At 40.5% G+C, this 26,802-nt stretch overlaps 1 protein-coding gene across 2 annotated transcripts in view; it reads left to right on the forward strand.

Annotated features, from left to right (window-relative positions):
- The window catches only part of fmn1 (formin 1), a 313,397-nt gene that overhangs the window by 47,677 nt on the left and 238,918 nt on the right, over nt 1-26,802 (forward strand). Inside the window, exons 1-3 of one of the 2 annotated variants that reach the window (XM_033026935.1) lie at nt 2,563-4,868; nt 8,838-8,952; nt 25,173-25,234. In XM_033026935.1, the coding sequence (XP_032882826.1) occupies nt 3,387-4,868; nt 8,838-8,952; nt 25,173-25,234 (1,659 nt within the window). In that variant the 5' untranslated portion in view covers nt 2,563-3,386. Of the gene's footprint in view, nt 1-2,562; nt 4,869-8,837; nt 8,953-25,172; nt 25,235-26,802 lie in introns of those variants that run through there. The other variant, XM_033026936.1, reaches the window with a different exon arrangement.

A 26,802-nucleotide genomic window follows, 5' to 3' on the forward strand; every position in this document is an offset into this window, starting at 1 on the left:
AGATAAGGCGGGGCGATATTGGCATTATCTTCAGCACAGACATTGTGGGCTGAAGGGTCTGTTCTTGTGCCATATTGTTTTATTTTCTATGTTCTAAGATAGTATCGAGTAAATAGCCATTGTGCCTCAACAGTTGGGGCAATTCGTAATCATTTTGTATCTTTGTAAAACTTTAGTTAGGCCCCATATGAAGTATTCTGTGCAGTTCTAGTCACCACATTACAGGAGGTTGGTGGAGGCTTTAGAGATCTTGCAATAGAGGTTCACCAGGATGTTGCCTCAACTGGAGTGTGCTTGACCTGACTACTAGCAGAGGCATTTTAACAACAGTAAGCTGAAAACGGGTCCAAAATACTGAGAAGAGGACTGGCACAGTTGAAGGGAAAATAAAATCTCTACTTGGGATACGTTCCAAAATGTCACTCAAGAGAGCAGCTGCGAAGCTGTAGTATTTACAGTGTGATCACAATGTTAGATGTTCAAGCTGTCTATTGTTGCTCTGCTATCACCAGCTAACCCTTGGAACTCCTGAAATCAAGTTACTGTTAATGATTAATAAACATTTATAACTTACCAACAGCCTTTTACCATGAGGCTATCTGAGATTGATCAGGTTGAATTCACATTACAGTTCCTATCCATTGATTGCTTTTTTTTTTTTTTCTCTCTCTCTCTCTCTCCCTCTCTCCCTCTCTCCCTCCCTCTCTCTCTCCCTCTCTCCCTCTCTCCCTCTCTCCCTCTCTCTCACTCTCACTCTCTCCCTCTCTCTCTCTCTCACTCTCTCACTCTCACTCTCTCCCTCTCTCCCTCTCTCTCACACTCTCACTCTCACACTCTCTCCCACTCTCACTCTCTCCCTCTCTCCCTCTCTCCCCCCCTCTCTCCCTCTCTCTCCTCTCTCTCCCCTCTCTCACCCCCTCTCTCCCTCTCCCCCTCTCCCCCTCTCCCCCTCTCTCACCCCTCTCTCCCTCTCTCTCTCCCTCCCCCCCTCCCCCCCTCCCCCCCCCTCCCCCCCCTCCCCCTCTCCCAACACAAAGTGCTGATTCAGTCAGTCAGACAGAAATCTGGGCAGGGAATGGACAGGTAACATTTCGCGTTGAAATGCTTCTTCAGACTGACCCTGACCAGTCTGAAGAAGGGACCTGACACAAAATGTCATCTATGTTCTCCAGACATACTGCTTGATCTGTTGAGTTGCTCCAACACTTTGTATCTTTTTATGACACGAAAATGGTGCCTATACAATCAGTCTGAAGAAGGGTTCCGAACTGAAATGTCGCCTGCCCATTCCCTCCCCAGATTCTTATCTAAATGGTGGCCGATTCGGAAAAGGGGAGATGCAGCGAGACCTGGGTGTCATGGTACACCAGTCATTGAAAGTAGGCATGCAGGTGCAGCAGGCAGTGAAGAAAGCGAATGGTATATTAGCTTTCGTAGCAAAAGGATTTGAGTATAGGAGCAGGGAGGTTCTACTGCAGTTGTACAGGGTCTTGGTGAGACCACACCTGGAGTATTGCGTACAGTTTTGGTCTCAAAATCTGAGGAAGGACATTATTGCCATAGAGGGAGTGCAGAGAAGGTTCACCAGACTGATTCCTGGGAAGAAAGACTGGATAGACTTGGTTTATACTCTCTAGAATTTAGGAGATTGAGAGGGGATCTTATAGAAACTTACAAAATTATTAAGGGGTTGGACAGGCTAGATGCAGGAAGATTGTTCCCGATGTTGGGGAAGTCCAGGACAAGGGGTCACAGCTTAAGGATAAGGGGGAAATCCTTTAAAACCGAGATGAGAAAAACTTTTTTCACACAGAGAGTGGTGAATCACTGGAACTCTCTGCCACAGAGGGTAGTTGAGGCCAGTTCATTGGCTATATTTAAGAGGGAGTTAGATGTGGCCCTTGTGGCTAAGGGGATCAGAGGGTATGGAGAGAAGGCAGGTACGGGATACTGAGTTGGATGATCAGCCATGATCATATTGAATGGCGGTGCAGGCTCGAAGGGCCGAATGGCCTACTCCTGCACCTAATTTCTATGTTTCTATGTTTCTATTCCCTGCCTGGCCTGCTGCACCACTTTGTGCTTTGTTAAAGTTAATGGCTGTTGACTCACCATTGAAACTATTTACAAATGCAGGAGTTGTCCACAATATAAACAAACACCATTCCCTCTAAAACAGCATGGAGGAAATTATATATTTACTGACTGAATTTTTAGTTACATTTACTTCATTATTTCTTCCGGGTTACATTGTTCATCTATTCTTATTTACGTCCTTCCTATTGATGGCATGTTGACAGAACTTTTATTGATAAACATTATGGTTTTATAGTGTGGTCAGGCATTGCTCCGTAAGAACAACTTGCAGAATTACATCTGAAACAAATGTGTTATTTAGTCAAAGAAGAAAAAGTGAGTTGCTATACTTTCTGCTGCAGTACTTCATACAAGCATTATACAGCAGACAGTTTTAGTTGCTCAGTTACACATGCTTGCTCACTACTCTTGCCTGCTTCTACTGGGTGGGGTTTTTTATAATACCTGCCTAGACTGCGGAAGTAGCTGAGGGAGTTCGAAATATGAAACCAGTTCTGTGGGCTTTCATGCCTCATAGTAAAGCCGGAAACTCGCATTCCAGCTGAAAGCTGGAACTTGCTAGAGGAGGAGGGTTATTTGTGTTCACTGTCAAAGACGCTAACTTTTCAACGACTGCTCCGAATGAAAACTTATCCAGGCTTTTCAGGCCTGCAGCACTACACCTTCATTTCACGATGAACTTTATGGGTGATTTGAGACTCTGGCGAAACCTGTTTAATATTTCCCTGCTGAACTCTCGGATTATGGAATGCCAGTCAAGAAAAACGGAAACCGGAAAAACCACCCGAATGATGTTCTCAGAAGTTTATTCCTATTTTTGTTTTGGTATTTAACCTTGCTTGGTGGATTCTGTCAGTTTTAAGGTTCATTTTTGAAGTACGGGCCTTCTCACAATCAGGGTTCTCAGTATTTCTTCCAACTATATTTTTGGGTGAAGAAAAAATTGCATGTAATTAGAATAACTAAATTAATCTGACTGGATTTTGAGGTTGATGAAAATGTATTTTATGTTCCAATTAATGAAGTTCAAAGTATAGCACAAGGAATTTTTTTTTTAGTAAATAGATGCTTGTAGACAGCTAGGTTTGCTTGTTTGTGGAAGTTTAACCCTACTCACCGTAAGCTCTCACAGATGTGTTCTTTTGGTTTAGGAAATATTCTGAATTAGATTTAATAGTGGGGGGCAGTAGAGGACAAAGACTAAAGTTCATGAGAAACAGATTTTGGCAATTGTACATATTGGAAATCTAATAATAGCTGATATGTTATGAATTAAATTACTTAAGTGAATGAACATTTTCAGAGGTAATTCAGATATCAACATAACCAGTAGCAATATGACAGAAAATATAAATAATCATAACAGTGCCAAAATGGAACAACCAGAGAATACAGCAACTCCACCCACAGATGCTTTCTCATCGCTATTTTCAGCATTTTCTATGAAAATGTCATTTTTGAGTCAAAGGAGTGGGACCAAGCCGATCACAGAAACATCAAAACAAAAGATTGACCAAGCAAATGCATCGTTAACTTCTTATCGCTCTCTCAGTCCTGACCCGGCACCTGATGACATTAAGGAAAATAATGCTGCTACTCAGTCTGAAAAGCAGGTTGTTGTTGAAGCAAATGAAGAACAAGAAAAAAATGATCAAATGCAGGAACAGCCAATGGAGGACAAAATTCAGATTAAAAGTACAGAAAAACAGAATAACGTATCATGTGCACCCGAGTGTGCTTTGGAGCCTCCTGGATCTGCACAGTTATTTGTCAAAGACTTGGATGAAGGGAAAGTGCATGTGATTCTAGTACAGACAACAGATACTGACTCAGAGGACGAAGCTCAACCGAACAAAAAACAAATTGATGAATTTGAAGTTCCATTGATATGTAATGAAAATTCAAAACGCACTTTAGAACAAGATTTACTGAAGGACAAGGGTCCGACATCAAGTCAGCAACAAGAAAATATTAATGTAACTGAAATGGAAGAAACAAAGAAAATTTCTGAACCCGTATTGTCAAATAAGGATTTACTCTCTCAGATGGAGCTCAGTAAAGATATAATGGAAAATGATAATAATGGCCCAGAACAGGAACAAGATTCATTAGAAAAGGCAGGGAAAGATTCTGTATTACCCATGTCAACTGATAATTCTAACAATTCCTCCATCCAAGGTCCTCCTACACAGATGGCGAGTGTCTTTCAAATGCCCCCTCTATTTAGTGGAGTGCGTTTACTGAAAAAAGGTGCGACAGGTGAATCAAGGGGGACAATTGCAGAGATTAAACAGAAAGATACTGATTTGGCAATGTTAAAATTGACTCAGCCTGGTCAAAAATCTACGGCAAAACTCCTGGCGGAAGCATTACCAAAGAGAAAAGATGAAGGAAGACCACTGGAGCCAAAGAAGAATTCTGGATTTTTGGAGCAGCTTACTCAGTTGATCTTTGATGTACCCCATGTGGAAAATAAAACGGAGATTGTTGATGAATCAAAGAATTCTGAAAAGACAAGTGAACCACCCCAAGAAGAACCACCACAAGCTGAAGCACCCATTCAAGCTTCTAGTGAGAATACTTTGGAAAGTTTCAAATCTTTATTTTCAGCCCGGTCTGTCAAAAAAGATGCAGCTAATTCACTGGACCTGGAAAGCCTAAAAAGGAGAAAAAAGCAAGAGGTGGACTCACTGAAAGCAATATTTGGAAGGCCTTTTCTGAAGCAACCTCCTGAGCAGAAAAAACAGACAGAATCTACAGAAGGAAATGTTGTATGTTAAAACTTTTGATTCTTCTTTTGTTTAGAAACTTGTATTATCAAATACTTAACATTGGTTTATGCTTGGCCATATATAACACTTGGTCATAACTTGATTTTAACAAATAATTTCATTTCTGACCATTGCCAGATTGGATTCCCAGTACAAATTGGATGAACAGCACCTCATATTTTGCTTAGGTAGTTTACACCCCAGCGGTATGAATATTGACCTCTAATTTTAGATAGCCCTTGCTTTCTCCCTCCTTCCTCTCCCCCTTCCCAGCTCTCCCACAAAGTCTACTGTCTCCGTCTCTTCCTTTCTTTTTCCTGCACCCCCCCCCCGACATCAGTCTGAAGAAAGGTCTCGACCCAAAACGTTGCCTATTCCTTCTCTCCGTAGATGCTGCCTCACCCGCTGAGTTTCTCCAGCATTTTTTGTCTACCTTCGATTTTTCCAGCATCTGCAATTCTTTCTTAAACATTTCATTTCTTCATGTATATGTCATTGACAAATTTGACATTCAGAATCAACACATTATGCTTGGTATATGATAAGTTCTCAAATTATGTTTGTGTGGAACAAGAATTATGATCTTAATTTCCTTTTAATTGTTTCTGACATTGGTATGTGATCCTTTCTCCACCTGCTCAACCTGCTTCTTTAGTAAAGAGTATGTGCATATGTCCTTTTAAAACCAGGATGCCATTTAGGTAATATATTTAGAGAAAACATAAGTTACATTAACAACCAAAATTGTTTTCCATTTCCCAATGAGATTACGTCCTTTAACAAAAATAAATCATCTAACATTGAGTATTCCAATTTATTAACAGTTTTGCAGCAAATTGACTAGCCATGATAATGTGATACACACTTACAGTTTGCATATGTTATCTTTATAAAATTTGCGCCTTCTGCCGTTAACCACTTGCAGTTTTATTGTTTCCTCAACTTTAATGTACATCTCTAAGTCATCTAAGTCACCTATTGCATTGTTCCAATGTCAAATTCCTCTCGGCTCTACATTCATTCATCGGAGTTGTACAGAGTTGGCGAAAACCAATGCAGAACACGGAAGGGATAATTTACAATCCATCTTTAATCAGGTGGTTTCATTTATGTTTCTATTTTGTTTATTTTTAATTTTAATTTTTTAATTTCAATAACACTTTTGTCCTACCGCTTCCTCCTGTGTTCTACATTGGTGATTATAGAGAGTGCGGGCCTCATTCAAGCTTGGATACAAACAATGAGGTAGAAATTGGAATGTGTCTAAAATTTCTTATTACATGATGTAACTACCTTTACCTTTCTCTGCACACATGGTCGCACTGCAAAATTCAAGGGTTCCATTTAATATCCATTTCACTAGCACATTAATGAAACCTAATACCTACTCAAAGTGCCCTTCCTGAAATTGGATATAGGAATTATATTCTGTGGCCTGTTCATAGTGGTACCCTGAAGCCGCGTAGTGTAGATTCCTAAAATATAATCTTATTTTTGCACCTATGGTCTTCCTGCAAAGCTTCACTGAGAATTCTGCAGTATCATTTGTAAGGCAAAGGAAGTTAAATTAAGGAAGTTAAGGCAAGGAGTGATAGGGTGTGGCTCATTTGGGCTGCACTTCTAGTTGCACATAACCTAAATTGTAATTTTGGGGGAGGCCAACATCTTAATGAAAAAAACAGGTTGATTTTACTCCACTTCAACATTCTACATTTATTAAATGATTCTATGCAAAACTCTGAGAAATAATTAAGATTGTTGGGTAGGTAAGTATCATTTGTTACATGTAAGCATCAGGCACTAATTCATTTCGACGAAAGCTGACAACTCACTAAAAAATTGAAAAGTGATAAACTAAATCAACTGATCAAACTCGCATGCCTCATTGGTTTAGATTGAATTTGATCACTATTGCTTTGATCACTATCAAAGGATTCCTCCCCTGATTGCCCATCCTCATTCCCTCACAACCCCTTCCTTTGTAGAACTACATGCTGCTTTTAAAGATTCTCCTTGCATGCATTTTACAAATTCCAAGCCATCCAAACCTCTTACACTAAGGCAATCCCATTCAATATTGAGGAAGTTAATCCCACACTACAACCCTATTTTTGCACCCTACTGCAATTTGCCTACAAATCTATTCTTCTAATTGTGTTCACTACTGGGAGGCCTTTACTATAACCCCATCGCACTGATTTCCCCTTTCTTATTTCAAAGTTCAACTCATATGACTTAATTGGTCAATCCTTCCATGATATCCTGAGCCATCAAGATCTCCCTGATCACCACTGCAACACCCCCTTCTCCTTTTATACCCACCTCTCCCATTCCTGAAGCTTCTACAACTTTTATACCCCAGACCACCAAGCTGCCAGTTCTGACCTTCCCTTAACTACCTGTCTGAGCTTGCACAATATCATGTGGTAGTACTGCCTCTTATGATATCATGAATCCATAGACATGGAGGGCGGAATTCCATGGCCATACTATAAGGAGAGCGCAATGCATACAGTGGCTAGGCTTCAGGTGGCATATCCCAAGCTCCTTCTGGACCTTCCCGATGACCTTTTGTCAGCTCATGCCATTAAGGGCCTTTCTGTTTTTTAAATATCACAGATGGTCAGGCCAGTTAAAAAAAAATTCTAACAATGTTTTGAAAAATTACAGATAAGTAAAAATTACAAAACAAAAAATCAAAATTTACAAATTTAGAAACTAATTAAAAACAAAGAGAGATAAAAATAAGCAAAATGTTTGCTCTCTCTTTTTCCAAAAGGAATAGGCCAACCTATTTGTGCGAGTTATGCCACAAATAGCATATCCTCTCAGAATACCAAATCTCCAGCTCATCTCTAACCTTGGTGCTGACATCCGAGGTGAACTAACCTATGATTGCAGTTAACTCGTGGTTCTTGTCCATTGACGGGTCGAACATTGACAGGGAAAACTACTCCCGCCAATATAATTTACAAGTGATCTATGATTCTAAAATTGAAGTCTATATCACAGATGAAATCGAAGGTGTAAAAGAATAATAGTCATACAGTACGGAAACAGGCCTTTCAGCCAAACTCATTCATGCCAACCAAGATCTAAGCTAGTTCAACTTGCCCACATTTGGCCTATATCCCGCTAAACCTTTTCCTGTCCACGGACCTGTCCAAGTGTTTTTTTGATTGTTGTTAAAATACCTGTCTCAACTACTGCCTATGGCAGCTCATTCCATATATCCTCCACACTCTGAGTGAAAAAGTTGCCCTTCAGTTCCTATTAAATCTTGCTCCTCTCATGTTAAACCTGTCATCTGGTCTTGTTTTCACTATCCTCATGATTTTATACACTTAGATTAAGGTCACCCCTCAGCCTCCTGTGGTCCAAGGAATAAAAACCTAGACTGGCAAACATTTCCATATAGCTTAGGCTCTCGAATCCTGGCAGCATCCTTGTAAATCTTTACTGCATTCTTTGCAGCTTAATGACATCCTTCCAATAGCAGGATGATCAAAACTGAACACGGTAATCCAAATGCGTCCTCACCGATGTCTTGTACAACTGTAACATAACGTCCTAACTAGTTTGCTCAATACCCTGACTGATGAAGGCCAATGTATCAAAAGCCGCATTTACACCCGATCTATCTGTAACACCACCATCAAGGAAAGTAATGCAGGTATAATTGAAATTGCAGTGGTTGTCTGCAGCTAAATTTTATTTAGAATTGCTCTGGACTGACATCATATTCTGTGCAAGTCTTTCAAGTTATAGGATAATCATATTTCAATGCTGTCTCTGTATATATCCTGTATCAATAACCCTTCGCATATGACAATATTGGAAGGGATGAACGTAGGGAATGGATATCCAACAAATACAGCTTTGATGTAATCAAATTAAAATGTATACTATGCGTGTGTACTTTAATGCATGTGTTTTCTTTAATGTCCCTCTTTTTAATTTTAATTGCAGGATTTATCTCCATCAGAATCTGAAGACCGAACTCCTGGACGACTTCATGCTATTTGGCCACCTCCCAAACCAAAGGATGAGGAAGAAAAAGTTGGGCTAAAGTACACGGAAGCTGGTAAGAATCAACTGTTCATAGATTAAATCACAACTTTGTGCTCTATTAAACATTTGGACATAAAATCCAAAGAAACATCTGTAATACTGTTCTAAAATGATTGTTTATATGGTTTTTAAATAATAGTCCAGTTTGTAAAATATTACATGTCTATAAATTACAAGTAGCCTTTTGACAAGCATAACAAAGCTATTAGCAACCTGGAATTGGATTTAAGAAGATATATTGTGGAAGGTGAATTGAACTCTTGATCATAAACATACAGTTCAGTGAAAAGAACAATCTAGCATGTGTATGATAAACAATGTAATGCAATTGGCTAACTGATCAATAAATGTCTTCCTTTAGTCTACCATAAGTTATTTATTTAATAATACTATGTACTTGTGCAACTTCAGAACATAGAGGTATTAAATACTAAGCGATATATTGGTTACATTTATTTTGCATTATATTGCACACCAGAAAATGTGCCAAATGTAAAATCACACTCAACCGAATCAGATGAATGCACAACTTACACTACCTTGTAAATATGTACCTCTTATGAGTAGGCAAACAAACTCAACTTGAATGGTATTCAACAGCATAATCCCCTGGTTAAAATAGGTATCAAGTTTTAGATCTGCCATTTATGTCCATCCATTTTTGAAGAGACCAGATGTGTGAGATAAGGAGAGAAAAGGTGAAAATTGTGAAGCCAGAGATAGGGGAAGGGGACAAGGGGATGGAGAAGGAAAGAAATGGGTACAAATCCAGGTGGGGCTCAGGGGAGGGGGGGGAGGATGGTTGTTGATCGGTCAGTTACCTGAAATTTGAGAATTCTTCAATTGAATTCTTCTATTTCAGGTAACTTAGTAACAACCCCCTCTCCCTTTCTCCCCCACGACCTCTCTTCCCTGTGCCCCAACTGGATTATTCCCTTCCTTGTCCCCCTGTCCCCTTCCACCTATATATCTTCCTCTGGCTTCACAATTCACACCTATCCTTATTCTATCCAATTTTTGTCTCTTCATCTCCAGCCCTTGTCCAGCCATCTACCTATCAAAAAATCTGTACCTATCTATCATTTGCCAGGCTTTATCCTGCCCCCACCTCTCTTTCAACCCCCCCCCCCCCATCTCCTCCCACACCACCACAATCAGCCTGAAGAAGGATTCCAACCCAAAATGTCACCTATCCATATTCGCTGAGCAGGTTGCGCAAGATTTACTCCTGCGCTGTGGGGGTCCTCAGAGCTCTGTCAATAGTGCTACACCTTTCTGCCTCCCTCAATTTCACCATAACCATTAGCTCTGCATCCCTCCATCTTGCTTGGAGCTCTTAATGTAGCAATTGCATGAATTTGCCCACCTTTCTGACTTACTTTCTTTTGGGAAAGTGTCTCAGTCTTCAAGCTGGTCTTTGATTTCTTTCACAACTGGACTGTTACAAACTTTGAATAGACACAAAGTGCTAGGGTAACTCAGCGGGTCAGGCAGTATATCTGGTGAAAAAGGATGGCTGACGTTTCTGGCCGGGACCCTTCTTCAGACTCCTGTCACATACTCTGTCTGGCACTCGTGCTTCACCACATCTGTCCTCATGGAGGGAAGCATTTCTCTAATTCATGGTCTTGTGTCAAGTTATTTTTTTTCTCTTCTCATGTAAATAAAGAAAATCAGCATTCATCTTTAATTTGCCTGGGCCATTCTGTTACAGCTACAGCTAATCGCTCTGGCTTTCCGGTACCTGCAAACTGGGAAATGTCTGGGTCCCTCAAGCCCACCAGACCTGTAGTCTATAGGACCATTGCACCCTAAAGCATGAGTAGTGCCTGGTGCTGTAACCTTATCAAACACACTGTCCCTGAATTGGAGCAACTCGTCAACAAGTGCACGTGATTGTTGAAATAGTCGTTTGGCTCATAACCGTAATACAAACTGACCATGTCTACCCAGAACATACAAACATGTCTGTCCACTAACTTGGAGAATCACTCCTGCACAGGTGCCCAGCAGTGATTTGCTCTTCTTGGGCATGAAGCGTTTGAGATCTACCATTACATGTTCTGGTCTTCATCAGACCCCAATATGCCGTATTGCTGAGTGGGCAGTGGAGAGATTGGGAGATATCTGGCAAATTGAGTATAATGTGGGAAAATGGGAAATTATACAATTTTGCAGGAAAATTAAAATGGAAAGCTGACTATATAAACAATGAGAGATGGCTGAGTTCTGGGATACAGGGCGATCTGGGTATCTGAGTACATGGTTGGCAGAATGCCAGTATGCAAGCAGTGCAAATAATTCGGAAAGTGAACAACATGTTGTCATTTATTGTTTGAGGATCTGAATACAAAAGTAGGGAGTTGGTGCTTAGTTATATTGGGAAATGGTCCAACCACATCTAAAATGCCATGTTAAGTGTTGGCCTCATTATTTAAGGAAGGATATTAAACTCTTTGGAAGCAGATCAGAGAAGGTTTACTGGAATGACACCTGAATGGGTAGGTGGTCTTGTGAAGAAAAGTTGGACAGTCGAGGTATGCATTTGTTAGAGTTTAGATGAGTGAGAGATGATTAGATGGAAAGATGTACCGTATTTCCCGGCAATGAAGACGCTATTTTTTACCCTAAAATAAGGCCCGAAAATTTACCTGCGTCTTTGAAGCCGAAGGTTAGATTGTTAGCCGCTGTAAAAGGACAGCCCCGCTGGGGGAGGGGGGGGAGAGAGAGTTCCTTCCATAGCGTGTGTGAAGTCTGGCCCGGGTCAGCACAGCTGGGCCACCAGGGGTAAAGTTGCGGGGAGGGCAGGAGCGTTGAGAAGGAGGGGGTCGGGGATCATGCCAGCAACTCACTAAGTAGTTCGGGTGGCTGCGAGTGGCCGCCGGGACTGGACAGCGGAACTGCAGCTAGTCCGCGGGTTCGCAGGCGACTTGGGAACTGCAGCTAGTCCCGGGGCTCGCAGGTGACCTGGGCGCTACAGCCAGTCCCAGGGCAGGCAAGTTGGGAACTGCAACTAGTCCCGAGCCTCGCAGGGGACCTGGGCGCTATAGCCAGTCCCGGGGTTCGCAAGGCGACCTGGGAACTGTAGCCAGTCCCGGGGACGCGAGGGATCTGGGAACTGCAGCCAGTTCTGGGGCACGCAGGCGATCTGGTAACTGCAGAACTTGTGTGCAGGATGGTTCAATTGCCTGCTATTAATGTTCTGCAATCATTATCATGATACCATTACTGAGGTCGCCTTGAATGTACCGTCATTAATTTCCGTTTTGGATGTGCAGTGAAGTCCATTCAACATAGCCATTTACACCATCCAACGCCAATGGTGCACTAATGGGTCTGGGCAACACCTTTAACCTTTCATATCCATGGTGAATCACACCACCCTGCACTTTGCCATTAACTACTTTTTTGGGTACCTGCATCACCTGGCAATATACACACATCTGTGATGTTGCAGCACCAGGTCATCTTTCATGCCTATTCTGAGCCATCTCTCTTTTTCAGTAAGCCCCTTGTCTTTTACAACCACAGGTGACTTTCTTACTGTCTTTAGCAACATTGTGACCTACTCTTAATCCCTGTCTGAATTTACTTGTACTTAACACCTAATTCAGCTGTGAAAAAGGACAAACTATCATGACCATTTCTGCGAGGTGTGTTCGGCATGTGCCTTGAGTGAAATTGTTTTTATTTTATGGGACAGGCATCATTTTCTCTTTGAATTTTAGTTCCGGTCGGTAAAAAAAAATTTCTTTAGCTTTCCCGTTTGATAGCTTGCAAGCTAAATTATCCCACATTACCTGATTTTATTAAAGACTTTATACTTTAGAGATCCAGTGCAGAAACAGGCCCTAAGACCCACCGAGTCTGTGCTGACCAGAGACTACCCCCCTACAATGGTACTAGGGATAATTTACAATTCAAATAAGCCAATTAACCTACAAACCCGCACGTCTTTGGGGTGTGGGAGGAAATCGGAGCACCCGGAGCAAACCCACGTGATCACAGAGAAAAGGTGCAAACTCCATACAGACAGCACACAAGGGCAGGATCGAAGATCTAAAATCTGTTTCTTTTTGGCAGTGTTTTTTAGCCTGACTGCATATTTGTCAAATGTGTCCATTGTTTGCTGGTTGCAGGTATAGTGTACATACTTGCAATTCTTGAAAATCTCTCAAGGTGCTGGGTTGAGATGTTTCTTCAGGACCATAACAGGATCGTCATATGAATTCTCACGGAAGAATAAAGGTGCTAAATGACTTACTACTTTCTCATTTGCCTGAGCCACCATGTTCTATAATTGAATGGTGGAGTAAACTTGATGGGCTGAATGGCCTAATTCTGCTACTAGAACTTATGAATTTGACTACCTTCTTTCATGCAGATCATTACTTTTTTTCTTGTATCCTCTCCCTAATAATGTTTTCCTTTTGGAACATCTCTACCCATTCCATTAATGGGGACATGTTTGCAAAGTCCATAGGTTGCCATTACTGCAATTTTATGTGGAGAAGTTCTTTACTACATCACTGTTGTTTACTGCCCTGCTTCTCCTTAAAGTGGCAATATCCTAAACTCATCAACATGTAGCAACTATTCAGTAAGGCAGGTAGTAAGTATAGAACATTCTTTATTGAAGGCAGTCAACACTCAACCAACAGCATGGTTTGTACTACATGTAAAAAAAATCATAATATATATGTTCATACCGTTCTTAAAGATATCGTCCCCAACATATAAACTAAAGTAAATACTATTGTGCTCTTGGTCAATGGGTTTGCAGCACCCAAGTCTAAGTGGTGTCTCTTCCTAGTCACTTCCATCATGATCATATCAATCTATCCTGTCTTTTAGGCCTTTAAACTGTGTGACACAAGGCCATAAAAAAAGGATATGTTATATTCACGACTTTTTCATGTGCCAGAAACACCCCTGAGCAAAACGTCCTTGCACTCTTCAACATCATTTTCACACTAATCATTCTTCATGCTCCCTCAAATGTTAACTCCTGCATGTTAGGTAATTTTGTTAATTTCTTTTCTCAGCCTGTCTGTGTACCAATGATTCTCAGCACCTGACCTAAAGAAGTATGAAAATTGCATCTTTTTGGCAGATACTTCACCCATTTCCTGTGGTCCTTGGTTGCATGTACCAAATTTTGTAACTCAAGGTGCTAAATAAAACCCAATTTTCTATCAACTTTAGACCTCATTACCTCCCTGTAACTTTCTTAAACAAAGATATCATAAGCTTATCACTGGTGTAATGAGGCAAGGGTTCACATGCACTCCTCTAACCTCCTACTACATTTGATGCTCCCGATGCAGCTTGCTTTAAATTGGCGAGACCCAGTGTAGACTAGGCGATCATTTCGCTGAACTTTTGTGCTCGGTCAGTCTGCTGGATCTTCCGGTTGCTAACCATTTTAACTCCCCCTCACATTCTCACACTGACCTTCCTGTAATGGGCCTCCTTCATTGCCAGCGTACCACACACAAACTGCAGGAACAACACCTCTTATTCTAACAACCCAATGGTACAGTGCATTCAGAAAGTATTCAGACCCCTTCACTTTTCCCACATTTTGTTACGTTACAGCCTTATTCTAAAATGGATGAAATTCTTTTTTTTTGTCATCAATCTACAATTCTACAATCTACAAAAATCTTCAATTTTTTATCATCAATCCCCAATAAAAAAGCAAACATTTCTAAACACCTGTTTTTGCTTTTTATTATGGGGTATTGTGTGTAGATTGATGATTAAAAAAAAGAAGAATTTAATCCATTTTAGAATAAGGCTGTAACGTAACAAAATGTGGAAAAAGTGAAGGGGTCTGAATACTTTCTAAATGCACTGTATGTACATTGAATTCTCTAATTTTGGTAATAATCAATCCCCTGCGCTTTTATCCCACTTTCTTCCCTGCGGCCCACCTGAGTGCGCACCCATGACTCCCACTGTCCTTTCCCCTTTCCTCATCTCCTTCCATGTTTTTCCCATTCACCTAGTTTCACATTTCACTCCTTTTCGTTACTGAGCTTGCACCCTTTTGTCTCCATTTATATCTCCAGCATTTTTCCACCCATCTGTAAATCAAAGGATCTCTCACCTGTTTCCACCTATCTCTTGCCAGGTTTGTCATGGCCAGCTATTTTCCCCCTTCTACAATTGGTCTAAAGAATGTCCCAATGTGAAACGTCACCTATCCACGTCCTCCAGAAATGCTGCCTGATCTGCTAAGTTATTCCGGCATTTAGAGTTTTGTTCACTGGGGTTATACCTGCAGTCATTTAACCTTCATGTTCTGAATTTTCCCCGAAAATTCGCACTTTTTCCAAGCTTTTAGCTTTTTGCTTTTTGACCTAACCTTTGTCACCATTCAATGTCTTTATTTCATTGAAGATATGAGGCACACATTTTCTTTAGATTATAGAGGGTATATTTCTGAGGCATGTACTGAATAGTGCTAATGCTTGGTTGTCTTTTCCCTTTTTCATTTTTAAAATTACATTTTACAGTTGGTATAAAGCTTTACAGCTCTATTTTATCAAGTGTTACTATCAAGGTTATAACATGGATTAATCAATAAATAGTGATCCCATCACAGATTGATTAAATTCTACTTGGGTTATTGTGCTTTGGTAAACTTCCAAGCCTTCATTATTCACTGAGATTATGTGTGGATAAAATTTTTTGTTTGTTTCTGTCTATTAGAGCCAATCCTTTCCAGTCCTATGAACTTTAAAGGCAAATAGCATTTGACACTGAAATGCTTGCCAAGGAAAGGAATAGTTTCACATGTTGGAATTCAGAATGAGCAAATGTTATTAATGTTTCTCAAATTATACTGATCAAACTGTAGATAATGTTTTTTTTTCCATCATGAAAGGAGGCTTATTGTTATGTAGTTTCACTCGGTGTAACATACACCACACAAAACCAGATGTCAGATGGACCACTGTCAACTGCATAGCAACAAAGCACTCGTTCTTAAATAGCTACAAGTAATCTGATATGAGTAATAGAACAAAGCTAATGTTAGAATGCGGTCATGACAAATTTTAATGGTTAGAATTCCTTGGAATATATTTGAGAGGAAAAAGTCACATGAAAAGCATGAAACGAAAAGAAAAAGATTGTATTGATATTAATGGGTACTATTCACAAACCATTCAGAATTTAACTTAAAACATTAATAAAATGCTCCCCGGTCTCACCACTTATTTATTCGGCAACTGAAACAGCATGTCTGGAATCTCATTGGAGAAATGTCGCATGACGTTACCTCCAAATGTGGGATTTGGTTACCGTGCAATTCTGTATTTATGCTGGCCCTATTTAGCTCAAAACACTTCTGTCCTGTAATGTCAATACAAGTCCGACACTGAAGAAGAGATCCAAGTCAAGCTGAGTTTATTGTCATATGCAAATTTATGGTGTAATAGGTATAATTACCATTTTCTTTGCATCTAAGATTTCAGATATGGCTAATAGGTCCATAATACAAATGAAGTACTGAGATCCATTTCTGCCAGGAGAGAGTTTAAAAGCAGAGACATTATGTTGAACTTGTATTGGACCTTAGATCACATTTAGAGCTTTGTACAGTTCTACCACCCCTTATATTAAAAGCTTGGTAATCAAACCTGATCTATTTGGAGGAGGTGTAAATCAAGGGAAATTAATGAAAAGGGGGGACAGAGAGAAAAAAAGATTAAATGCTGGAACCAAGAAATACAGATTTGTATATCTGCATTGAAGCACAGCCACAGAATATTAGAAATGCTCAGCAGTACAGGTAGCACCAGTGAAGCGAAGTACAGAGCTGACATTACATATTGATGGACTTTCATTTGGTTTGGGGATTCTGACCATATAAAAAGGCTGGTTATCATTTCTGAAATAAAATAGACAATAGACTGATGGAGAATAAGGGGATGCATGTGTGAAAAGTAAATAGTAACAAAAGACAATCTGTCTAAATATCTTCTTATGCTGAATGTTCTATTTAAGTACATTAAGAATGTGTGTAGGAGTCGGCCACCTAGCCCTTTGATTCTGCTTTGGCATTCATTAGGATAAAAGCTGATCAACTATCTCTATGCATTTTTCAGCACAGTTATCATATCCCTTTGTAGCTTAAATTTCCAGAAATCTCATCTATCTATTTTTAATGAATATGGCAATATTCATATACTCATATATGAATATACTCTGTTCATATTCATCAGTGCCGGATTTATGTATAAGCTGGACAAGCGTAAGCTTAGGGCCTCGAGATCTAGGGGGGCCTCGCAGAGCTGGATTCACCACTAGGCTTCATAGGCTGAAGCCTAGGGCCTCGAAATCTAGGGGGCCTCCGGCCGTTCAACCTGCCGTTCAACTCTGGGCGGGCCCCCCTCTGTATCTCTCACTCTCTCTGACACTCTCCGTCTCTGCCCGCCATCCGTATCCGTGTCCTCATCTGCCGGCACGGCAGGCCGCCTTGCACATGTGCACTGCTACGGCCAGCACATCCTCCCCCCTGCACATGCGCACAACCACGGCCAGCACATCATCGGCCGCCCTGTGCATGCGCACTGCCACGGCAACTATTTGGCGCTGGGCACTTTCTCCCTCGCTTTGAATTGTGGGAGATCTGGCCGCCATTGCTGTCCGGTCGCAGCCTCGCCGCGACCGCTGAAAACCAACGCAGAATCACTCCCTGACCCTGGATCTGGAGTAACTCCCTGGAGTAACTCTTGCTTCTGGTTTCCTAGTCTTCCATAAATATACTAAATGGAATTTAAACTGGAGGTGGTGGAGGGCTGAACAATAACAACCTATTGCATTTTATCTGTTTATACAAAATGCAATATGTAAACATAGTACTCTGTAAACAATGTTATAAACGAGAAAACAAAACGGTGTATATTTATATATGAATATATAACTATATAAATGTGTGTGTGTGTGTGTGTGTGTGTGTGTGTGTGTGTGTGTGTGTGTGTGTGTGTGTGTGTGTAATATATATACCCACACACAAAATTTCCCTCCTGGGATTAATAAAGTTCTATCGTATAGTATCGTGTGTGTAGGAAGGAACTGCAGATGCTGGTTTAAACTGAAGATAGACACAAAAAGCAGGAGTAACAACAGGTTTTGGGTTGGGTCTGAAATAGGTTCCTGCACACCTTTGGAATTTGGAAGGAAACAAGAGCACCCAGAGAAAACCCATGCGATCAAAGGGAAAAGGAGCAAACTCCATACAGACAGCACCCATATTCAGGATCTATTCCAGGTCTCTGGCACTTTTAGGCAGCAACTTTATGGCCAATGTACTGCCCCATAGTCTTGAACTTAATTAAAACATACAGTAGCTGTAAAGGGGGACATAGCGCCACTTGGAGATTTAAAACTGAAAATGGATATTCTCATTTTTTTAGTAACCTAAGTTATCAACGTATAATATTTTGTGTGTTGGAAAACAAAATATAGTGGCACAGCTGGTAGTCTTGCTGCTTCACATACCAGAGATCTGTGTTCGATCCTGTCCTCGGGCACTGAGTGTGTTGAATTTGCACATTCTCCCTGCAAGCGTATGGATTTCCTCCCACATCCCAAAGACGCATTGGCTTTATAGATTAACTTGTCTCTGTAAAATTGTCCCTAATGTGTAGGGAGTGGGTGAGGAAAGTGGGTTAACAGAACTTGTGTGAATGGGTAGACAAAAATGCTGGAGAAACTCAGCGGGTGAGGCAGCATCCATGGAGCGAAAGAAATAGGCGACGTTTTGGGTCGAGACCCTTCTTCAGACTGATGTGAGGGTGGTGAGGACGGGAAGAAGCAAGGAAGAGGTGGAGACAGTGGGCTGAGGGAGAGCTGGGAAGGGGAGGAGAAAGCAGGGATTACCTGAAATTGAAGAAGTCAATGTTCATACAACTGGGGTGTAAACTGCCCAAGCAAAATATGAGGTGCTGCTCCTCCAATTTACTGTGGGCCTCACTGGCCATGGAAGAGGCCCAGGACAGAAAGGTCGTATACGAAATGGGAGGGGGATTTGAAGTGCTGAACCACCGGGAGATCAGGTTGGTTATTGCGGACCGAGCGGAGGTGTTGGGCGAAGCGATTGCCAAGCCTACGCTTTATCTCACCTATGTAGAGCAGCTGACACCTAGAGCAGTGGATGCAATAGATTAGGTTGCAGGAGGTGCAGGTGAACCTCTGCCGCACCTGGAAGGACTGCTTGGGTCCTTGAATGGAGTTAAGGGGGGAGGTAAAGCGACAAGTGTAGCATTTCCTGTGGTTACAAGGGGAAGTGCCAGGAGAGGGGGTGGTTTGGGTGGGAAGGGACGAATTGAGCAGGGAGTTACAGAGGGAGCGGTCTCTGCGGAAAGCCAACAGGGGAGGAGATGGGAAGATGTGGCCAGTGGTGGGATCCCATTGGTAGACAAAAAAGCTGGAGAAATTCAGCGGGTAAGGCAGCATCTATGGAGCAAAGGAATTTATCGACGATTCGGGTTGAGACCCTTCTTCAGATTGATGTCGGGGGGGGGGGGAACATGAAAAAGAAAGGAATAGGCGGAAACAGTAGGCTGTGGGAGAGCTGGGAATGGGAGGGGAAGGAGGGAGAAAGCAAGGACTACCTGAAATTAGAGAAGCCAATGTTCATACAGCTGGGGTGTAAACTACCCAAGCAAATATGAGGTGCTGCTCCTCCAATATGCGGTGTGCCTCACTCTGGCCATGGAGGAGGCCCAGGACAGAAAGGTCGGATTCAGAATGGGGGGGGGAGTTGAAGTGTTGAGCCACCGGGAGATCAGGTTGGTTATTGCGAAATGAGTGGAGGTGTTGTGCAAAGCGATCGCTAAGCCTGCGCTTGGTCTCACTGAGGTTGATCATACACTGAATAATCCAACCACATTTTTGTTTGGAAGTGGAAAGAAATAATAGAAATTGCATTCATTGCAACGTGTAAAAAGAGTTGAGATACTGTATTATAATTTTGCTGCATGTCATTGTGGTATATATCATGTCTTAATTGGTGAATATGTTTAGATTGTGACTTTATTTGAAGCAGAAATAATATGTGAATGCTTCATTGAGCATAATTCCGACTGGTAACAATGCACTTCGTCTGAGCACATTATCGCACACGTCATGCAAGCCGTCTTAAATGACCACCTAAACTGTCATTTGGCAACTTAAAAAGTTGCCAAGGTTGCCTGGCTGACAACAGAGAAAAAAAATTAAGTGAGTGCCCTGCAAGGTGCATAATATTTTTGACACTGTCATAGGCCTTTCTTACATATGCTGTCACAACGCACTGTAGTCTCTAAACAACCCTTCAGTAATATTCCTTGCCCTCCATTTCAGAATATTTGTGTTTTAAGCCAATAACTCGACACTAGCACTGGCAATAAATAAATAAAAAGTGCAGCTTTCCAGCCCCTTGTCTCATTGGCCACGCTCGGCTGTAAATCGGTGTCAATCTGGTAGACCATCTTCCTCTAGTCGTGGGGGTGGGGGATTGGGAGGGGCCTCACAAGTGGAACAGCTTAGGGCCTCTCATCATCTAAATCCGGCCCTGATATTCATATACAATATACAGCAATGCAGAAACTATGACCACTGGTCCTAGACATATCGGCAGGAGAAAGATCCTCCCTGCATTTAGTCTTTCAATTTCCATCGCATTTTGTATATTAAAATAAATTCAGAGATTGTATTCTCTCAGGCAAGCTTGTCTGAAATTTGATGGTGGAAACTTGGTACCTAGCTTGTTAATACTTCCTTTTCATCTTATCAGGCTGCTCACTAGCTACTTATTCTTTGCATACTACATGTAAATAGTCTTGGAGTCATAGAGAGATACAGTACAGAAACAACTCATTTGGTCCACTAAATCTGCACCAACTAAATTTGCTGAGCTTTGCATAGAGAAGGCAACAATAGACTTCTAAATCATATTGAATTAGCTTGGACAGAGAAGGTCACCATGCGCCAAGGCTGAAGTGTCATTTCATCCCTTTACTTTATTAACTACCCCTGCCTTTGTTCTACTGCAGCATCTTCCATGATTTGCATGTTACTGGCACCCTTTTCAGGGTAGGAATCGCACCAGAAGTTATGGGCACAAAGAACCACATTGTGACAAATGCCTGAAATGTTCTCTGATCAATCATTTGAAATCATTTGATTTCAGCTTGCTCTCGCCATGATTCCTTGATAGAAGTCATGAACAGACATGAGAAAGCAAATCTTTTTGATGAGGCTCCATTTTCCATCAGCCAATGTTTATTAAATATTTGATATTGGTGCAAAGCAGAGTTTCATTTACAATAGTGCATAATTCATAATTAAAGCGTGAAGATACTCTAATTGAATATGAACATAATATGAAGCCGTTTTAAGTAGGTATATCCCTAATGTTCTCTATGTGCACCAGTTGCCAGACGATTGGAATCTATGGGTGTTGAAATTGATTATGAGTGACAATAGAAACTTAAACATAGAAGCATAGAAAATAGGTGCAGGAGGAGGCCATTCGGCCCTTCGAGCCAGCACCGCCATTCATTGTGATAATGGCTGATTGTCCCCAATCAATAACCTGTGCCTGCCTTCTCCCCATATCCTTTGATTCCACTAACCCCTAGAGCTCTATCTAACTCTCTCTTAAATCCATCCAGTGACTTGGCCTCCACTGCCCTCTGTGGCAGAGAATTCCACAAATTCACAACTCTCTGAGTGAAAAAGTTTTTTCTCACCTCAGTCTTAAATGGCTTTCCCTTTATTCTAAGACTGTGGCCCCTGGTTCTGGACCCGCCCAACATTGGGAACATTTTTCCTGCATCTAGCTTGTCCAGTCCTTTTATAATTGTATATGTTTCTATAAGATACCCCCTCATCCTTCTAAACTCCAGTGAATACAAGCCTAGTCTTTTCAATCTTTCCTCATATGACAGTCCCCCCATCCCAGGGATCAATCTCGTGAACCTACGCTGCACTGCCTCAATCACAAGGATGTCCTTCCTCAAATTAGGAGACCAAAACTGCACGCAATACTCCAGATGTGGTCTTACCAGAGCCCTATACAACTGCAGAAGAACCTCTCTACTCCTATACTGAAATCCTCTTGTTATGAAGGCCAACATTCCATTAGCTTTCTTCACTGCCTGCTGTACCCGCACGCCAACTTTCAGTGACCGGTGTACAAGGACACCCCCTTACCTAACCTAACCCCATTTCGCCTGCTGTTCTAGAAAGGAAACATTAGAGTTAACTCTGGGACTTAATTTACATACTTTTATAACTTTGTATCATTCTTGGGCCAATGTTTTCTGTGATTTGATGCTGTACAAGAGTTGGGTGTGAATCTGACCTTCGAGTCTTAAGGGCCTGTCCCACTATACGAGTTTACCCAAGAACTCTCCCGAGTTTAAAAAAAAATCAAACTCATTGTAAGTACGTAGAATGTACGTCAGAGCTCGGGACGTCTCTTAGTGGCTCGTAACGCTAACGGCAGGTACTCGGGAAACGCGTTAAGCTCGTGAAGTTTTTTCAGCACTGTGAAAAATGTCCACGAGAGCCCCGAGTACCTACGAACGGCTATTACCGTAATTCTCCGAGTTCGAATCAGGGGAAACTCGGGAGAACTCTTGAATTACCTCGTACAGTGGGGCAGGCCCTTTAGGGTCTGAAGAAGGGTCTCGACCCGAAACGTCAGCCATTCCTTCTTTCCAGAGATGCTGCCTGTCCCACTGAGTTACTCCAGCATTTTGTGTCTACTTGATCTTCGAGAGACTGAACCTGTGTTGTAAAGGGGAGAAAGGTCATCTGGGGTAGTATATGAGGAAACAGAGTTGAACTTGCAATCTTATTAAATAGCGGAGCGGGATGAGAGGCTGAGTAGCATACCCCTGCTCCAAATTCATATGTCTGTTGTTCACTTGTTGGGAAAGATGCTCGCTATCAGCTGGTTTTGGTTGCTTGTTCTCATTATCAGGTAAACCTAAATATTTAAGAGCTCTGAAGTTCTTGTGCAGTTAAATCATGTGTGACTTTTTAGTTGTCGATCCATAAGTTTTAGGTCCAGAAAGAAGGGTTAAAATTATTCCTTGCACTTTGAGAAGTTAACAGTTGAAGCATAGTTAACAGTTTGTCAGAGCTACTTGGGTTTACCTGAAGGTTCAGAGAATATTTTTTTCTTAAAAGCTAGAGATGATAGAAGTCTTTAAATGCATTTCCATAAGGAGAAATTATAGCTTGGTACTTATCTCTTAGTTATCAGACTGTCTTTCTGATATCGGGTACCCGATTAACTGACATTTCAGATATGTTTTTATTAAAAATCCCAATCCACTGCCATTTAATCTTCCACAAACAACTCTCCATTGATTTCATTTATTCTGGTGTCTGACATTGGGATACGTTTACAATCTCAAGATGAAGAATACCTTTAACCCCCTTGCTTATCATGAATTAATTGACCTCTGCTTTAAAAAGTATTAATGATTCTGTTTCCACTGTGCTTTGAAGAAAAGTTCCAAAGATTCATGACCTTCGGGAAGAAAATTGCAAGGGTGACCCCTATTCTAAACTCTGCCACATGAGAAACCATCCTCTCCACATCTGCGCTGGAGTTTCACTTATCAAAATTATAGAGTTGGTATATATGAACTGATGTGTTGATGTTAAAAACTAAATAAAGAGGACTCAAATGCAAATGTTTAAACCTCTAAAATTATTAGAACAATCTTAAAGAATAAATTCTTCCTCAAAAAGTTTAAAACTGTCAGGCTCTCTTAAAACAAAATTAAAATGTCAAAATAAGAGTTTAGAAAATCCTTGCTCTACTCAGGTTGATTGTATTGCTCTTACTGTCTCCCTGTAGTGTAAGAAATGCAGAGTAGTGTACTGCAAATAAAATTCATCTTTATTATTCTGACACCAGCAGAGGGCATTAGCATTCAATTTTCTGCTCTACTTCCTTCAAAACCAGTTGCTTGAGTAATGCTGTATTCCACTAATTTTCTATCAATAGCAAATAAAAATTCCAGAGAATTAACAGTTGCATTTCAGATTGGAGAATGCAATTAACATTGAAAATAATAACAAAATGAGAAAAAAGGGTGCATAAGTTATATTTATGGATGAAATTAAAATATTCCAGAATACTTTCTCAAAGAGAAATCAGCTCACTATCTTTACCCATTTTGTAGATTGATTAAATATTCTGATCAATGGAAAACAAATCTGACTGTGTAAAATTGTCACCTGCTTCATGCCTGGGCCTACGCAGTTTCCTGGTTGCTAAATACTTTTTCTTCTCCTTCCCATTCCCATACTGATGTTTCTGTCCTGGGCTTCCTCCACTGTCATAGTGAGGCCAAATGCAAATTGGAGGAACAGCACCTCATATTTCGCTTGGGCAGTTTACAACCCAGCGATATGACTTTGATTTCTCTAACTTTAAGTAACCCTTGCATCCCCTCTTTCTCTGTCCCATTCCTCCCCTCCCCCCCCCCCCCCCCAACTCTAGTCATCGGTACTAGTTTCACTGTTATCCTGTTGAGTTTCAATGTCTTTATAACTTATTATCACCTACCAACCCCCCCCCCCACCTTTCTATGATCATCAATATTTTTGCATGTCTTTCATTCATTTGTTCTGTACCTTCTATATCTCTCGTTTACCTTTCCCCCCCGACTCAGTCTGAAGAAGGGTCTCAAACTGAAACGTCACCTATTCCTTTTCTCTAGAGATGCTGCCTGACCCGCTGAGTTACTCCAGCTTTTTGTGCCTATCTCCTGCTTCATGTTACTGCCCAAGGCAAATTAAACCGAAATGTATCATCAATATGATTTCGTTTTGGTGCTCGTCAGAACTGTTCAAAGGTATAGTTCTTATTTTAAAAATGGCAATGTTAAATATACTTTTTTGGAAATAAAAGAGATTAGAGGTTTTTTAGAAAATGCGCAAACATTGGATAACAGCGATCAATTCCTCTCCTGCTCATTACCTCTTTCTATCATATCGTGTACACGTGAATACCAGGATGGTTTTGCAGAAATGACAACGTTTTATTGAGTTTGGAAATCTTTCAAAAAGTATAAATTGTTATGTAAAAATTAGATGTAAAGAAAAGCAAATTTAATTTTTTGATGGAATACGTAGTAATGTAATTTAATGAATTATAATTCTATGAAACAATAATGACTAAATCAGTTAACCTTTTGTTTGCATCAACAGAATACCATGCTGCCATTTTATATTTGAAACGAGAGCACAAAAAAGAATTAGAGAATTTACAGGTAAGAAATTATCATTACTTTTAAGTGAGAACGAAACGGTTTCTGATAGCTAGTTAGCTTTTTAAAGGTGTTAATTGGGGGAGGGCACTTTGGGTATACTGGATTGTCCACCACATACTAACCCAAAATTTACTTATACTAATATTTATAGAAATTAAATTTGTACAGTATGTCAGCCAATTAATTAATAGTTTTTTTTTCACAACGTAATATGAATATTTTGCACCCTAAATTGTTTGAAATGATGGGCTACTGCCGTTAAAATGAGTAAATACAAACTTGCACTGTAATGTAAATCCTTCATATTTTAAGAATATTACTTTGAATTTCATAGCAGATTTTGACATGCAACTTTCAAAGGTTCATGCTGAGTGTTGCAGATTTTTTTTTCATGTTACTAATCCTTGTAATTTATTGACACCACAAGATATTGAAAATTGTCCTGAAAATGATATTCTCTTAAGAAACATAATTATTTATTAATCTGGTAGTAATTCTATGGTTCCAAAAGATTACAGTTTAAGAGCTTATACAGCATTATGGTATGCTCTAACAGTTTACCTGCATTGTTTGTATTTCTATAATATTCTGAAATGTAGAAAGATTGGTGGATTCGTTTAAGAGGTCATATGGTTGCTCAATGTTGATTCAATTCTGCTGGAAATATTATTCAACTTTAGTTAGTTCTTAAAATGTCAATGCTATGAAGTGCAAAATGTAAATTTACATTTTTAACAAAGCAGAAAATTTTACTTTCAACATGAGAGTAGAATTCTTCACTGATGTTATTTGGAGCAGGTAGTTCCAAATAATAAACAAACATATAGACTAAAGTCTGACATGTGTAGGAAAGATGCCTTAGATTTTCAATCTGTTGATGAAAGTAATAGTCTGTTATTATGCAGTCAGAATTACCAGAAATGTTTCAATGGTTAATTGTAATCGGTTATGAAATACACTAAACTGCTTGAGGTGAAAACTGATTTAGTCTTCCATGCGTGCTTTTCAAGTATGTGTGGGGGATTTATGACTTAGCACTGCCAATTAGCAATCAGTTGATCAGTGCAACTGTGCCTGAACATTATCTTGTCACCACATTAACTTACAACACTGTCAGGATTTCAATTAACCACCCTTTGTATACATTTTGAAGTCTGCCCACATAACCATTTGTGTCTTGCAACAATTTTTATGGCACCTTAATAATTTAGCAACCGCATGGTTTATACTTTTTGCCTTGCATCTGGACTATATTAGCTTAGACTGAGTTCAAAAACATGTTATGAGTGATAACTGAAGGTACAATTAGTTATATTCAAAAATTGGATTTTTTGCCTCTGATACTGACAGCCAATGTATACAGACATGTTTTTGATCTGCAAGTGCTCAACAAGTTCTAAAGGCACTGATGGAATAATATTGAATGTTGTAAGAGACTGAATTCACTGAGACACTGAAGTATGCCAGTACTCAATGTTATTAAGATGTAAATCAGATTAGATTCTTCCGGTGTGCACAGCATGTGGAATCCTTGCTTCTATGTCTTTCACCTCTATCCCTCACTTGGC

The sequence above is a fragment of the Amblyraja radiata genome, chromosome 9 (assembly GCF_010909765.2).
Source record: "Amblyraja radiata isolate CabotCenter1 chromosome 9, sAmbRad1.1.pri, whole genome shotgun sequence".
Lineage (NCBI taxonomy): Eukaryota > Metazoa > Chordata > Chondrichthyes > Rajiformes > Rajidae > Amblyraja > Amblyraja radiata.